The sequence below is a fragment of the Salvelinus fontinalis genome, chromosome 4 (genome assembly GCF_029448725.1).
Source record: "Salvelinus fontinalis isolate EN_2023a chromosome 4, ASM2944872v1, whole genome shotgun sequence".
Classification (NCBI taxonomy): domain Eukaryota; kingdom Metazoa; phylum Chordata; class Actinopteri; order Salmoniformes; family Salmonidae; genus Salvelinus; species Salvelinus fontinalis.
Genome location: NC_074668.1, coordinates 60,063,036 through 60,079,617, shown reverse-complemented (window position 1 = coordinate 60,079,617; position 16,582 = coordinate 60,063,036). Strand labels below are relative to the sequence as shown.

The following is a 16,582-nucleotide window of genomic DNA, read 5'->3' as shown; positions in this document are numbered from 1 at the left end:
GAGCGGAAGACAACCAAAGCTTTAGTTTCTAGACCATCATTATACAGATGTATGTTTAAAATGTTTTTGGGAGATGCGATGGATCATTGGGGATCATTCAATATTCCCTTTTGTTGTTCAGTGAAATCATGTGAAGAATCAACTAATTTAATTTAAAAAGTTAAATTAGTAACTAAATAGTTTAAAATTATTTTTATTGGAAGGATTGAATCATTTGCAATTATGTCTACATAAGGTAAAATGTTTATCTCCATATGATAAGGTAAATTAAAAAAAATAAATCCTCTCACTGTCAACTGCGTTTATTTTCAGCAAACTTAATGTGTAAATATTTGTATTAACGTAACAAGATTCAACAACTGTGACAAACTGAACAAGTTCCACAGACATGTGACTAACATACATTGAATAATGTGTCCCTAAACATAGTGGGGGGGGAATCAAAAGTAACAGTCAGTATCTGGTGTGGCCACCAGCTGCATTATGTACTGCAGTGCATCTCCTCCTCATGCACTGCACCAGACTTGCCAGTTCTTGCTGTGAGATGTTACTCCCCTCTTACACCAAGGCACCTGCAAGTTCCCAGACATTTCTGGGGGGAATTGCCCTAGCCCTCCCCCTCTGTCCCAGACGTGCTCAATGGGATTGAGACCCGGGCTCGTCGCTGGCCATGGCAGAACACTGACATTCCTGTCATGCAGGAAATCACGCACAGAACGAGCAGTATGGCTGGTGGCATTGTCATGCTGGAGGGTCATGTCAAGATGAGCCTCCAGGAAGGGTACCACATGAGAGAGGAGGATGTCTTCCCTGTAATGCACAGCGTTGAGATTGCCTGCAATGACAACAAGTTCAGTCCGATGATGCTGTGACACACCGCCCCAGACCATGACGGACTCTTGTAGTAGCAGAATCAGAATTAGTTAGGTAACACTGATAAATAAGACGTTGTATTTATATATCATTAGAATGTCTTCTTTTGGATAATACTGTTTGCAGTTATCCCTTCTCTGCTAGGGCTTAGTCACATTGGGCCCCAGAGAGGGGAGAGGTCAGGCCTGTCTTCTTATGGGAATGTGTCTAACTATTTACATGTACCCTCTGAGGTTACCCTTATCTTGATTTAGTATATGACCTAAGAGGCTCACTGTCTTTTCTGATCTTGTCCAGGAGGGGGTGTATTTGATATATGCCATTGGATGAGGTAATGTTTTTGGTTCTAAGTGGTACCAAGAACAAGATAAGAACTTAGTTTAGGAGACCAAACTGAACAATAATTTATAGCCAATGCTGTCTGGCTATGTGTGTCTTTGCTATAAAGGTTCTCAGTTGCCAATATGTAAGCACTCTCAGAGAATTCATTTATTGACACTGACTCTCAGATCAATTCACAGGGTTGTGATGAAGCTCATATAATTAAAGATGGACTTTATGATAACTCTGACTTGTGTGTGGTTTGCTCTCTCATGATTTGGTAATACAGGAAATTTCCACGACACTCTCCACCTCCAAAATCGATCCCGCTCCAGTGTACAGGCCTCGGTGTAACGCTCATTCCTTCGATGATAAACGCGAATCTGCCCATCACCCCTAGTGAGACAAAACCGTGACTCGTCAGTGAAGAGCACTTTTTGCCAGTCCTGTCTGGTCCAGCGACGGTGGGTTTGTGCCCATAGGCGATGTTGTTGACGGTGATGTCTGGGGAAGACATGCCTTACAACAGACCTACAAGCCCTCAGTCCAACCTCTCTCAGCCTATTGCGGACAGTCTGAGCACTGATGGAGGGATTGTGCGTTCCTGGTGTAACTCGGGCAGTTGTTGTTGCCATCCTGTACCTGTCCTGCAGGTGTGATGTTCAGATATGCTGATCCTGTGCAGGTGTTGTTACACGTGGTCTGCCACTGCGAGGACGATCAGCTGTCTGTCCTGTCTCCCTGTAGCGCTGTCTTAGGCGTCTCACAGTACGGACATTGGAATGTATTGCCCTGGGCACTTCTGCAGTCCTCATGCCTAAGGCACATTCACGCAGATGAATGAGCAGGGACCCTGGGCATCTTTCTTTTGGTGTTTTTCAGAGTCAGTAGAAAGGCCTCTTTAGTGTGCTACGTTTTCTTAACTGTGACCTTAATTGCCTACCGTCTGCAAGCTGTTAGTGTCTTTATGACCGTTCCACAGGTGCATGTTAATTAATTGTTTATGGTTCATTGAACAAGCATGGGAAACAATGTTTAAACCCTTTACAATGAAGATCTGTGAAGTTATTTGGATTTTTACAAATTATCTTTGAAAGACAGGGTCCTGAAAAGAGGATGTTTCTTTTTTGCTGAGTTTATATCCAATGCAAAAAACAACAACATTTAAATGGTATTAATATAAATTAGCATATATTTCCGTTAATTCCCATGGAAAGTTTCCACCTCTGAAAATTCCAACCCTAGTTACAAGATACACAAATTCTTGGGACAAGAAACACCGCTGACAAGTCTGTCATGAATAAACAAAAATTAAATTTGTCACAATAATGCATTGAAAGGTCATTACAAGCTGTGAAACCCCTCAGTGAGTACAGTTAAACGCACACAATAATATGATTATTGTGGATAATCAGATTAATATAATAGTTCATTTAAAATGTTTACATACTTTGCAAAACGAACAATTTCCCTAAAAATCCTGTTTACATGGACACATCTGAAATCAGGTTACCTGATGGGACTTACCACAGCGACCATGTTCTTTTTCGACAAAGTCTGCATGCGAAAACTATTTCTAAGATGCATACTATTTTTCTGAACTCACTTCACTCGCACATAAGATGGAGTCTTGTGCTACCGGTGTTTGCCCATGCACAGAACAAATATGCCGATTTAAGCTGTTTAGACGTCCTAATAACTTGAAAGATTATTAAAACATCATGGTTTTCTGAACAAAGGCCTGATTGGTGGAGTACTGCAGAGATTGTTATCCTTTTGGAAGTTTCTCTCATTTCCACAGAGGAACTCCGGAGCTCTGTCAGAGTAACCATCGCGTTCTTAGTCACCTCCCTGACCAAGGCCCTTTCCTCCCAATTGCTCAGTCTGGCCGGGCGGCCAGCTCTAGGAAGAGTCTTGGTTGTTCCAAAGTTCTTCCATTTAAGAATAATGGAGGCCACTGTGTAGAGTTCCTCTGTGGAGATGGGAGAACCTTCCAGAGGGACGACCATCTATGCAGCACTCCCCCAATCAGGATTTTATGGCAGAGTGCCAAAACAGAAGCCATTCCTCAGTAAAAGGCACATGACTTCCTGCTTGGAGTTTGCCAAAAGGCATCTAAATGACTCTAAGGCCATTAGAAACAAGATCATCTGGTCTGATGAAACCAAGATTTAACTCTTTGGCCTGAATGCCAAGCGTCACGTCTGGAGGAAACCTGGCCTCGCTCATTACTTGGCAGATACCATCCCTACGGTGAAGCATGGTGGTGGCAGTATCATGCTGTACAAAGAGATCCTTGATAAAAACCTGCTCCAGAGCGCTCAGGACCTTCGACTGGGGCTAGGGCAGTCATGAAATTGTGTCAGCCGGTGATTGTCAAGCAAATAACTGCCGGTTTCACAGTAATTGATTGTTAATTACCATAAACACATGTACCATCTACTGGCTTCCTACAAGCCAATTTAAAAAGTTCAATAAATCCATGTAATATGGCATATACCATCACAATAAAACCATTTTTGATTTTTGACAGGTCTAAAGAAACACGATATGAAGAAAATGTAGTCTATTTCAGAAGAACAGAATAGCATAATCTGAATTGTCCTTATGTTAGGCCCTGATATGGCTATGCCATATGGCTGTGGGCTACACTAGTTCATTTAGCAGATAAGATTTGCTTAGAATTCCATGGCATTATTTTATAGTATGAAGAACACAGCTGAATAAAATAGAAAGGCTATTTTCTCCAAACGATTTGAGGGAGTGTGCACATGCGGCTATTCTGTGTTGAGTGGATAGCAATGAAACAGGTACTCCTATATGTTTAAGTTACTTATATAACTTTAGTTGTGAAACAAATGTTGGGCTATATGTTCTGATTTTTAATACATTCTAAGGCTGCATAATGCGACTAATGATGACTTGAAAAAAGTTGCATGAAAGGCATGAGTTTTGCTCATTTTTTGCGCAGGCTGTCCACACTTCAGTCTTTCATTCACAATTTGACAAGCACTTGATAATGCTTCAAATTTCCCGGCTGCATCCCCTTTGTATGGCCGTAATGCCCACACACAAAATAAACATGCCTTTTGCGGCCAGTGGCCATTGTGCCTTTGGGTGAAAATAAAAAGGAAACATTCTAGTCTCCTGGCTGTGTGCCAAAGGACCTCTCACTCACATGGCTCTCCATCATGTGATCTGGTCTTTCTCACAGGCTACAAGTGAAGACAGACACATCGGGAACAAAACAGCTCGCGTTCTTATCGAATTCCGAGGCGCATATTGAAGTCGGAAATTTACATACACCTTACCCAAATACATTTAAACTCAGTTTTTCACAATTCCTAACACTTAGTAAAAACTCCCTGTCTTAGGTCAGGTAGGATCACCACTTTATTTTAAAGAACGTGAAATGTCAGAATAATAGTTTATAGAATGATTCATTTCAGCTTATATTTCTTTCATCACATTCCCAGTGGGTCAGAAGTTTACATACACTCAATTAGTATTTCGTAGCATTGCCTTTAAATTGTTGGGTCAACCGTTTCGGGTAGCCTTCCACAATAAGTAGGGTGAATGTTGGCCCATTCCTCCTGACAGAGCTGGCGTATGGGATTGAGGTCAGGGCTTTGTGATGGCCACTCCAATACCTTGCCTTTGTTGTCCTTAAGCCAATTTGCCACAACTTTGGAATTTCGCTTGGGGTTCATTGTCCATTTGGAAGACCCATTTGTGACCAAGCTTTAACTTCCTGACTGATGTCTTGAGATGTTGCTTCAATATATCCACAATTTTCCATCCTCATGATGCCATGTATTTTGTTAAGTGCACCAGTCCCTCCTGCAGCAAAGCAACCCCACAACATGATGCTGCCACCCCCGTGCTTCACGGTTGGGATGGTGTTCTTCACTTGCAAGCCGCCCCCTTTTTACTCCAAACATAACGATGGTCATTATGGCCAAACAGTTCTATTTTTGTTTCGTCAGACCAGAGGACATTTCTCCAAAAAGTATGATCTTTGTCTCCATGTGCAGTTGCAAACCGTAGTCTGGCTTTTTTACAGCGGTTTTGGAGCAGTGGCTTCTTCTTTGCTGAGTAGCCTTTCAGGTTATGTCGATACAGGACTGGTTTAACTGTGGACATAGATACTTTTGTACCCATTTCCTCCAGCATCTTCACAAGGTCCTTTGCTGTTGTTCTGGGATTGATTTGCACTTTTCGCACCAAAGTCTGTTCATCTCTAGGAGAAAGAACGCGTCTCCTTCCTGAGCGGTATCACGGCTGTGAGGTCCTATGGTGTTAATACTAGAGTACTATTGTTTGTACAGATGAACATGGTACCTTCAGGCATTTGGAAATTGCTCCCAAGGATGAACCAGACTTGTGGAGGTCTACAATTTTTTTCTGAGGTCTTGGCTGATTTCCCCATGATGTCAAGCAAAGAGGCACTGAGTTTGAAGGTAGGCCTTGAAATACATCCACAGGTACACCTCCAATTGACTCCAATGATGTAAATTAGCATATCAGAAGCTTCTAAAGCCATGACATAATTTTCTGGAATTTTCCAAGCTATTTAAAAAGGCACAGCCAAATTCTGACCCACTGGAATTGTGATACAGTGAATTATAAATTAAATAATCTGTCTGTAAACAGTTGTTGGAAAAATTACTCATGCACAAAGGAAATGTCCTAACCGACTTGCCAAAACTATAGTTTGTTAACAAGAAATTTGTGGAGTGGTTGAAAAACTAGTTTTAATGACCCCAATCTAAGTGTATGTAAACTTCAACTCTATCTGAAGTACTGTCCACATTTACTTTTTGTCAGCCAACAAGATGAGTAGGCCTAACGAACAGAAAAAGCACTAGACTGTCAATCTACTATCCCCCATAGTACAAAAGTTTACCTATTCTATTCCGTGCGAGAAATAAATATTCCAAACATAGTCTGGGACAGTTGTGGGATGCGATAGATCCAAAATGAATACAACCACAAGCATCAAAAAAACAGTTTTAAGCAATGAGCCTGAATCAAAAGATGCCAACATTCAGGTTAAAATGTTGATAATGCAGACACAGCAGTAAGCGTGAATCTTCCATTAACAGGAAAACAATTTGCTCAAAAGTGACCACAAATGCAATTATACATGTAAAGCTTTTATTCTAAAGATGCATTTTAATGGTGAAAATGAACTTTCCCAAACTTGTGTATAGTACACCAGTTAAGCTCTACAGCCATTGTAAAGCTTATTAATGTGATACATTTGTAAAATGAAGTTGGACACTTTAGTTGTGATACAAACCTTATCAATACATATAGGCCTATGGGCTAAGCTACATGAGGTGTGTGACTATGATTTGAAAAAGTCAACCAAATAAGTATCTGCTGTTACTTGCCTTAAGATGGGCATCATTCACAAGTGATAGGCTAATATTGTCACCCATCACACCATTCTTGATTTAATGTTGTCTTTACATATACTAAATAATGTGGGGAATTTGTTTTGATTTAGAACGGACCATTATCATGCACCGGTTTCAAAACAGGAGTAGCGGGGGAAAAAATACATGTCATCTATGCACTTAAATAGTTAATGGAGGACGCTTTTCCGGTGGTTAATTTTCATGGCAGCCAGGTAAGCTAAACTCCTGTTGTAAAGAGAAGCAATATGCTTCATATTAGGAAAGTTGAGAAATAAATAGTAAGCCTTGCCTAGAGAAAGCTGATGGGATCCTCTTTTTAATAGAAACCATCACTCGGTTTTCTCACGCAATTGCATAGCCTATAGAAATGTTGGGCAACATGAGCTCATGCTCTCATTAAGTATTTGATTAGACTTTTGATGACATTTGCATTGATGTCAGAGTGATTAGAGGGACAATGGAGTGCTTAATACCAGGTAGTTAGCAAGTTTGGAAAGCTACCAATGACCATCAGCAGCATCAGAGCTTGGAGACGTCTAATTACCGTGACTAAACGGTCACGTGGAATTTGACTGCCGTCATGACTCGTGACCACCGGTGTGGTAGTAATAAGGTCACTGTAAGAGCCCTAACTGGGGCAAGGTTAATCTTCCAACAGGACAAAAACCCTCATAACACAGCCAAGACAATGCAAGAGTGCCTTCGGGACAAGTCTCTGAATGTCCTTGAAAGGCCCAGCCAGAGGCCGGACTTGAAGCCGATCTAACATCTCTGGGGAGACCTGAAAATACCTGTGCAGCGACGCTCCCCATCCAACCTGACAAACCTCCCCAAATATAGGTGCATCAAGCTTGTAGCGTCATTTCCAAGAAGACTCAAGGCTGTAATCACTGCCAAAGGTGATTCAACAAAGTACTGAGTAAAGGGTCTGAATACTTACGTAAATGTGATATCAGTTATTTTTTTAAATTTGCAAAAATGTCTAAAACCTATTTTTGCTTTGTCATTATGGGGTAGTGTGTACAGATTAATGAGGGGGGAAACAATTTAATCTATTTTAGAATAAGGCTGGAATTATTTATCAATGGGTCAGAGACATGGGAGGATCTATACAGAGAGCCTGAAATAGTATACTTGTTATTTGGCCATTGGCCCAGTTGTACTGCAAGGACTTATAATTGGTCAACCACAGGCTAGGGCTGGGTTATAAAACTAGATCCTGTCCCTTTGTTCTGTGGAGATAATCACAGGAGAGAATAACTGGATAGCATCACTGAGGACAGGGGAGAATGACCATCTACTTTCAAGCATGATTTGTCCTATATGAATAGACCTATTTTCCTCCCCGATTCGCTTTGGGGTCTGCGTTAAAGAATAACATAAGAACAAATTCTTATTTTCAATGTTAACTGACTTGCCTACTTAAATAAAGGTTAAAAAAAAAAATACAAGGAGGAGTCTGTCACACCCATGTGAAAATTCAGCCAACAGGAGTCATCGCCCCTCACTCAATCATTGAATTACTCCATAGTATTCCACAACATCTGTGTGTCTTTCTTTCAAAATGGCATCTAAAAGCATGTTGACAAATCATGATGCAATAAAAGGAAATAAAGCACCCAGAGACTAAATCTAAGGCCTCATACACAACCATTTTTTAAAACGACACTCTAGGCTATTGTTATAATTTATGATATCATCATTACCGTTATAAATGTGGACATCACAGTTATAGGAACAAAGCATTTATTAAAACAACATAAGCACAAGTGTGTAAAATCCATATTAGTGTGACACATAAGGAAACTGTCCAACTTCCCCTATGTTGCTGGCTAGTTACCTCCCAAATATCAACAGGCACAACACCTCTGCAACTAGTAACCACGAGACCTCATGGTAAAAAAATAAAAAATCATTATACTAATTAAATCAACAATAAGTCAATAAGTTTAATTTAAGTGATAGTGCAAAATGTAAAACGAAAAAAAGAGTGCATTCAAGTGCGTGTTCTGCGGCCAATTATTTTTTGTTGTTTGTATCCCAGTCTTATTGTGCAACATAATGCAGGTACGTTAACTATAAGGCTGGGACATAAGCGACCCAAAATAATTGGCCGCAGAACACACACTAAAGCAAAAAAAAATACAAAGTACGAATACATACAGAGAAATGTTTTGATAACAGGATTTTGTAATAATAAAGAAAGGAGACCCCCCCCAAATAGATGGCTATTTGCCATCTAAGAGCCAACATATTTTTTGCGGCAGTGTTGCCTGCAAGCAATAATTGTCTTTGATGGAGAGATTCAAGGAGCTGTCATCATTAAGTAACACAGAAGATGCAACACATTTAAAATGTACATTCATGCACTTCGTTCCAGAAGCATTTAACTGCACGGCACTCCTACATCATATGAAGGAATGTGCCTACCTGATTTAGGGGACACAGTGAACAGTTGGAAGTTAGGGCAAATTGCATCATAAAACTTTTCATGGTGTTAAATACAGTCTGAACAAACTTTAAATGTATAAATTGATGATTCGGATTACGGGACACCAAGGTCATATTTTTCAATATTCTGTTCCAGTTAAAGGGTTGTTCAGATTCACTTAAATCTGTGGACCTTACTTTTTGAATGACTATCTCAGAATATGAGGGTACGGATTCCACATTTGGACCATTGTGGGGATGCAAAGCATTATTATGAAATAATGGAGTATGTGCGTGCCATTTTGATTCATAGTTACTTACAAGCACTTGAATGCACTCATGACTCAATTATATATGCACCAAAATTACAATCTGTTTGTCTGAAGTGCCTTGTGAAAGCCTAACACTAAGATCGTATTTTATAACTTAGCAAAACATTTTGGCAATAGAATAAGCTTTCAAATGATGCCCACCTGACCCAGATTGGGATTTATAATAGAAATTTTTGGGATTGCATAAACAACAGTTATTTTGTGATGGGCTGAGCTCCAAACAATAAACTACAAGAGTGCATGCTTCAGTTCCTCAATCGCAAAGCTAGGAGAGCTTAATTGTTTATTATTGTTGTACCTACCAACATTTCAATTAATATTCTTAATTTGTTACTGAATGTATCCAGAGTACTTTCAGATTTCATTACTGGCAAATGCTGTGAAAAGTACAGTAACAGTAAAAGTACAGTAATCCAATTAAAAAAGTAATGTTTGGATTCATTCTTTTGTCAGGTGAACTGTTGTGTCCTCACCTTTGGTCTGACAATGTCCCCATAATCTCCAAAGTGCTCTCATGCATTTGCTTTTTTTTATTTCTTCTGTTAGAAACATTTCAATTTGGCCATAAGAAGGCTACGATGGTAATCATTTTTAGAACATCTTGTGCTTTTTCTGCCCATGTGATGAAAATTAATCTCTGGCCATGACTTAAATAGCCTACTTGCCCTGCATCAAGGCATTGAAATAGCCATATTGTTTCAGTGACCCAACAGGCTACTACTACTACAGCTCTCTGAATACCATTTTAAGCCATCTGAGACCTTTACTTAAAATGACTTTATGAGGATGTAGTCTACCTCTAAGCAGTAGATTCTAGTCAGAGAGAAGAGTGGCTGAGAATGCCTAGCCTGATGACTTACCCTGGGTTTGCTTGTCAAGTAGGTAATGGTTCTTCCCCCTTTATCCTGTTAACAAATAGATACATATAATGACCAAATCTGTGTGATTGACATTTAACAGCCACTGATTCTCACATTTGCATTTTAAGCAATAAAACAAGAGTCAGGGCTGCTGATCTGCTTCTGAGATCTAAACCTGCTAACATAAATAGTCAAGTTCTCCAGTTTGGAGGACTCCATGGTTCCATGACAACTCAACTGCATTGAATAACTAACACAAGCCATCTTCAACTTGTCATGCATACCACCACCACCCAGTGCAGCACATTACCAGTGCTATAGGTCAAATTGCAATGCACCAGACAGTGACATGACTGAATTATTTGTATGCAATAAGTTTCTGTAAATGTGTCAATACTTCAAAACATTGCTTATGCTGCATCTTGTATGCATAATGAAAAAATGTATGTCATGTGAGGTTATGAACACTGGTCTGTTCAATTAAACTCCATCTCATAAAATTAGTCATTACTTCAAACGAACTTGTAGAGAACCAGTTATCATCCATCAGATATTCTCTAGACACATAACAGTTGCATTTGACAGTTACATTCTTCTGTATGAAAACGCTAGATTTGAAAAGAGGTTACATTGTATATGGATACAGCGAACTGTAGGCGTGTGACTTGCCGGTGCACTGCTGAGAGATCCATCGAAGTCACACTTTTATGAAGACACCAGTCAGAATAATTTCTGGTTTGGTTTGTCGTGGTATCTAACAATAATTACTGTATACTGGCAACTTAAATAGTTGCCCTTGAAGAACAAGCCTCAACCGCTGTTTTTGAACTGCCACTGTTGCAACTCACTCGTATGTGGCCTGAGAACAGACGTTCGAGAGAAGTAGACTGACCTCAAACCTCAGTTAGTTTACGAACGTTACTAGCTAACTATTCTATTGATTGATGCAAGGGTTGTAAAAATTGGTAATGTTCAACAGATATCGTCTCGATTCAACATTTAGAAATTGTGAAAAAGGCCAGCCAGACTATTTATTTCGCAATTTTTACGCGAGTAGAAATAAATAGATGCTTTGCTTGTTTGTTTCTAGTGTATTGAGCATCAAATCCAATGCATTACCAGATTTGGCAGCTAACGGTAGCTGTTCTGTGAAACAGCAAGTGTTGTTTCTAGCTAGCCAACTCGTAGCGGCTAACAGTTATCTGTTTAGAACCAGGCTCGGTGGTACTAGTAACGTTAGCGTGTTGATAAGCACACTGACGGGCTATTTCAGTCTTCTGTTAGCTAAATGCAAACATTATCAAAAAAAGAATCATGCGTATTTGGGAGAATTAGTTAGCAGTTTGTATGTTTTGTTGTTGGTAAGAATAATTCCATTTAGCAAACAAGTAGCTAGCTTTCTGGAAAGCAGTTTAATGACGCATGTTGTTTGTGACCCTATTTGCTGAGCCAGCTGACTGAACCATAAACAAGCCAAATGTGCGCCGCTATCTAGCATTGGATAACACATTTGATAGCTAGATAAATTAGCTGGCGAATCATTTTACTTTTACCCTACTTACCTGTGTGATGTCTTAACTTTAAATGCGACTACCTACGTGTCTAGCCAACACAGTGTGTTATCAATATTTGCTAAGTGTATGTTTGGTTGCTTATTAATTGTTTCGATTATTTTCTTCTCCTGCTCACTTTTAGACTTGTACCTCTATCTTGCAAAATGGCGGTCTTTCCTGCATTTACCATCAAACTCTCGGAAACAGGGGATTGGGGGTGTGACCGTCGAGGTTGTTTTTTTAATTGAAGTGAATGTTGGACCAAACAACATTAGCTAAATATTTTTGTAAGCTTTTTCTAAATGTGCGTTATATTTAACAATTTTTCTTGCGTTTTCGGGGCGCCTTTAGACCCATTTAGAATATCAAGTGTCCCCTCTTTCAAAATATGGTAAGTTCTATATCCTTTCTCATGGGAGGATGTTATGTAGTCATTATGTTATTTTATAGCTCGATTGTCACCTGCAAAGTTATTGCGTTGCCATTCAATATATGTTGATCAGTGCATTATGATGTAAGTTGCCTCTTCGCCAGGTGCAAGGGAAAAACTACATTTTGAGCAACATGTGAAACGAATTCTGAGAAGTCTGTTGTTAAAACAACGTCTGAAACAAGCATTACACAGATCTTCATGTTTCTCAGCTGATAGTTCTCAGGTTTTGACAGCTTGCTGATCCTTCCCCAGTATCTGCATTTAGAGAAGTTGATGATGAGTATGACATGTCTCCTCTCCAAGGCAAACGAGACACCTTGCAATCGTTATGTCGAAATACGTTTGTAACTCACAAAATATGGAGTTTCGCTGAGCAACTGTCTTAATTTAGTCCCATTGTAGCCGATATTCAAATAAAGGTCTAAATACAAATGTACACGCAATCGAAAGAATGCCTATTCACTCCCATCCCAATGATCCCGGATAGCACTAACCTTACTGCCATGCACAGGTCGGAAGTCTACAACAGCTCAATACAATGTAGGTGCCGAATAGTGTTTTTTTCCCCTGTTGCATGTAAAACTTTTTTTTTTAATCCTTTATTTTAAGTACATACGGGCCATCACGGCGGTAAATTTAGATAGTTGCTCATTGAAATCCCACATTTGGTGAATACCGAACGTATTTTTACATAACGCTTGCAGAGCTGTCTAATTGCAGTTTGAATCGGAGCTTCCTGTTAGAGACGAGACACTCATCGCTGACTTCTCTAAAGCACAGATACTGGGTATGTGTTTCAAGTTTTATTAGAGGATATGCATACATCGTCCAACGAAATGCTTACTTACAGGTTCCTTCTCAACAATGAAACAATACAAAATATAAAAAAATAAAAATAAGAATACGAACAAAGTAAATGGCAGTAGAATAGAATAAACATTTTAGCATAAGTATAATACAGGAAGGCACAATTTATAGTACAATATTTACACGTGTATTGGGGACAAAGGTATAATAAGAGTCTGGTAGCAGCAGTTGTGATGTGTGCTAACGTGCGGTGAATCAGAGCAGGTGGTCAGTTCAAGTGTTCAGCAGTCTGATGGCCTGTAGATATAAACTCTCGAAACGAACCTATGGCAAATTTATGAACTTATCTGGTTATTTTTCTTCAACCTAAAAATCTACTTTGTGTAATAAGTCCTCCGGGCCACAAGGCGAAGTAGCCTGTTAGGTTGAATAGTACCTCTAGAACAACACGTTTTCGTACCATTAATTTAGATATTGTTGGATTGTCGTGGGCCATGCATGTATCTCGGATTTGGAATTTGCTTTAACATTAGAGGTGCTGACTACGCTGTAGTGTGAACATGTCTGGGGCGTTAGCAAGGGTACTGTTTTATCCCACATTAGCGTATAATGTTGTCATGGAAAAAGTGTCCTCAAGACGGTGGTTCAATCGCGTTGATCAGACTGTCATTCTAGGAGCCCTGCCTTTCAAATCAATGACTAATGAGGTAACGTTAGCTAGCTAATACATTTTTGTTTTGTGAACTCCAGTCCAGTCTTCTACTTGTAGCTGGCATGCACGAGCTACTGATTTTCTAATGGAAAAAAACATTGCCATCAACATTATTTTCTACTTCCAGCTGGTGCAGACAGAAAATGTCAGGGGGGTAATAACCATGAACGAGGAATATGAAACAAAATACTTCTGCAACTCAGCTGAGGTGAGCTGATGATTTACTTCCTATGAAAATCAATGGCCGTCCTCTTGGAGAGAGGTGTGGAATATTATTTCAGTCCTGCTCCATAGTCTACCTACTTGGCTGCTCATCATCAGAACCTTGATAAACTGATTCAGGTGTGGTAGAGCAGAGTTTGAACAAAAGTCTGTCTAGGTGGGTTGGCCCTTCTCTATGCATTGGTACAGTAGTTTAACTGCCACAAATAAATACAGAACCTCACATTTTAAAAACAGTAGCTTCGTGGTGCTCTAGTAGGCAAGGTCCGGGGAATGTCCTGCATGTCAAACATTGCTTGTTGTGGGTTTTATAATAGCAAATGTGAATTTGTATTAGAAACAGCTTTGTTTGTTCTGAAACAGGAGTGGAAAGCCGAGGGGGTGGAGCAGCTGCGACTCAGCACAGTGGACCTGACCGGTGTGCCCAGTCTAGAGAACCTGCACAGAGGAGTGGAGTTCGCACTCAGTCACCGGGAAAAGGGCTCCAGTGTGTATGTCCACTGTAAGGCTGGACGCTGTCGCAGTGCCACACTAGCTGCTGCATACATCATACGGGTGAGTTGGTGGCTTTGGCCAGCAAACCAGTCTTTGCTATCCATCGATTGCCACTGCTGGCTATCCTGATCATCACTAGTACTGAATTAGTTGTATCTACCTAACTTGTACATCAGTTTGTTGGTCTGTTTACAGGTACACTGCTGGAGTCCAGAAGAAGCATGTCAGATGTTGGCCTCTGTCCGACCACATGTTATTATTCGTTCTTCACAGCTGGAGATGCTTCGGCGGTACCATCAGCAAGTCTGTGGCGGGGGTTCCATTTAAGAAGGAGGGCTGCCAGCATACTTTACATTTACGTTTTTACATTTTAGTCATTTAGCAGACGCTCTTATCCAGAGCGACTTACAGTAGAGTGCATACATTTTATTACATTTTTTACATACTGAGACAAGGATATCCCTACCGGCCAATCCCTCCCTAACCCCTAACCCGGACGACGCTATGCCAATTGTGCGTCGCCCCACGGACCTCCCGGTTGCGGCCGGCTGTGACAGAGCCTGGGCGTGAACCCAGAGACTCTGGTGGCGCAGCTAGCACTGCGATGCAGTTCCCTAGACCACTGCGCCACCCAGAAACTGTAAAATTAGCTTTGTCAAGACAAACAATATGCTGCTTGAAGGGATTTTTGACCTTGAGCTCATTCTTTTACATAGTTGTTACTCAACTGGATCAAGTGTATTGTATAATTCTCAAATGTTGTATAATTCAAGTGTCATCGGCTCATTAGAACATGGGGTATAATAAATTGCCATCCCCATCAAAGTACTGAGAGGTGGGTGAAGGGGGTGTATTTAAACGCATGTTTCTACAGAATTGTTACAATTTCTATGTTAAGAAAATTTGTGATATTTTGATTGTTACTAATTTCACTGATTGTTTGATAGTATTCTATATGGGTTGTAAAAACATATTGGAAAAGAATGACATTATAAAAGGATAGCTATTGATACTTAATCCATTGAAACATAATCGGAGTGAACAGGGGGCCTAATTGTCTGGAAAGCCCATGTTGAAATGAGCGTTTGAATCAGGAAAGTTTACTCTCACGACCTCTACAAACCAGAATGTTGAATAAAATGACATGTTAACATACTTTAGCGGTTGTCTGTGGAGTTGGTCCTTTTGGCAGTAGGAATGTGAGACAATATCCACAGGAAAGTAGATAATTATGCTGAACAAAAATATAAAATGCAACTGTTTTCATGAGCTGAAATGAAAGATCCCAGAAATGTTCCATATGCACAAAAAGCTTTCTATAAAATTGTGTGCATAAATTGGTTTACATTCCTGTTAGTGAGCATTTCTCCTTTGCCAAGATAATCCATCCACCTGACAGGTGTGGCATATCAAGAAGCTGACTAAACAGCCTGATCATTACACAGGTGCACCTGGGGACAGTAAAAGGCCACTCTAAAATATGCACTTTTGTCACAACACAATGCCACAGATGTCTCAAGTTAAGGGAGCATGCAATTGGCATGTTGACTGCAGGAATGTCCATCAGAGCTATTACAAGATAGATAAATTAACAGTAAATTACCATAAGCTAACATTTTAGAAAATTTGTCAGTACATCTAACTGGCCACAACTGCAGACCACGCCAGGCCTAGATATGTCTCTTAACATTCCACAAGGAGTTAAATGTACCTGAACAGAGACTGGCAACTAGGCTAGGCCAAGATACATTCTGGATTAAAAATAGTACAGCAAAAGATATCTCTTGATGAGATCTATCCAGTGTTAAATTACCTGTCTGAAATTCGGATTAAAAGTAAATGGTAAAACAAAGATCCATCAACCGTTGGTTCTCCTTCATCACAGTAGATGGGGTGATGCAAAAACTTTTAACAAAGATATATAACTAAGCCAAGACCCATAGTGGGAAGAAATAGCAAGGAAAGCAGAGCCAAGCACGAGCTAGCGAGATCATATCGGCGCGTTCTAGCACTCATCTGCATTTTTCTGTTAGGGAATGCCTACTCTAAAATGGGCGTATGCAATAACTCAATTCGCCTTTACGCTCATAAACACATTTTTTTTTAAACTTTTGCAATGGG

General features: G+C 40.0%; 2 protein-coding genes across 35 annotated transcripts in view; one reads left to right on the top strand and one right to left on the bottom strand.

The window, feature by feature from the left end:
• The window catches only part of LOC129854097 (CUGBP Elav-like family member 1), a 55,305-nt gene extending 43,323 nt beyond the window's left edge, over positions 1-11,982 (bottom strand). For 13 of the 32 annotated variants that reach the window (XM_055920753.1, XM_055920755.1, XM_055920759.1 and 10 more), the window contains exons 1-2: positions 11,802-11,964; positions 10,240-10,284 (exon numbers count right to left, since the gene is read on the bottom strand). The gene's annotated coding sequence lies outside the window, so the exon portion shown is untranslated. Of the gene's footprint in view, positions 1-10,239; positions 10,285-10,868; positions 11,282-11,801 lie in introns of those variants that run through there. The other 19 variants (XM_055920763.1, XM_055920772.1, XM_055920766.1 and 16 more) reach the window with 5 other exon arrangements.
• Positions 11,983-12,055: 73 nt separating this feature from the next.
• ptpmt1 (protein tyrosine phosphatase mitochondrial 1) lies at positions 12,056-15,621 on the top strand. Of its 3 annotated transcripts, none has more exons than XM_055920803.1 (4): positions 12,056-12,183; positions 13,872-13,952; positions 14,330-14,521; positions 14,657-15,621. In XM_055920803.1, exons 1-4 carry the CDS (start codon positions 12,181-12,183, stop codon positions 14,786-14,788), a joined length of 408 nt encoding a protein of 135 aa, XP_055776778.1. In that variant the 5' UTR covers positions 12,056-12,180; the 3' UTR covers positions 14,789-15,621. The 3 variants fall into 3 exon arrangements, with proteins under 3 accessions (XP_055776778.1, XP_055776777.1, XP_055776776.1); XM_055920801.1 differs by lacking the exon at positions 12,056-12,183 and adding an exon at positions 13,065-13,739; XM_055920802.1 differs by lacking the exons at positions 12,056-12,183; positions 13,872-13,952 and adding an exon at positions 13,052-13,739.
• The last annotated feature ends 961 nt before the right edge of the window (positions 15,622-16,582 follow it).

Excerpts from the sequence above, each read along its gene's own strand:
- ptpmt1 (XM_055920801.1), top strand. The coding sequence starts at position 13,593 with ATGTCTGGGGCGTTAGCAAGGGTACTGTTTTATCCCACATTAGCGTAT. Across the intron at positions 13,740-13,871 it reads TCAAATCAATGACTAATGAG|CTGGTGCAGACAGAAAATGT; the intron begins GTAACGTTAGCT and ends TTCTACTTCCAG. Across the intron at positions 14,522-14,656 it reads CTGCTGCATACATCATACGG|GTACACTGCTGGAGTCCAGA; the intron begins GTGAGTTGGTGG and ends GTCTGTTTACAG.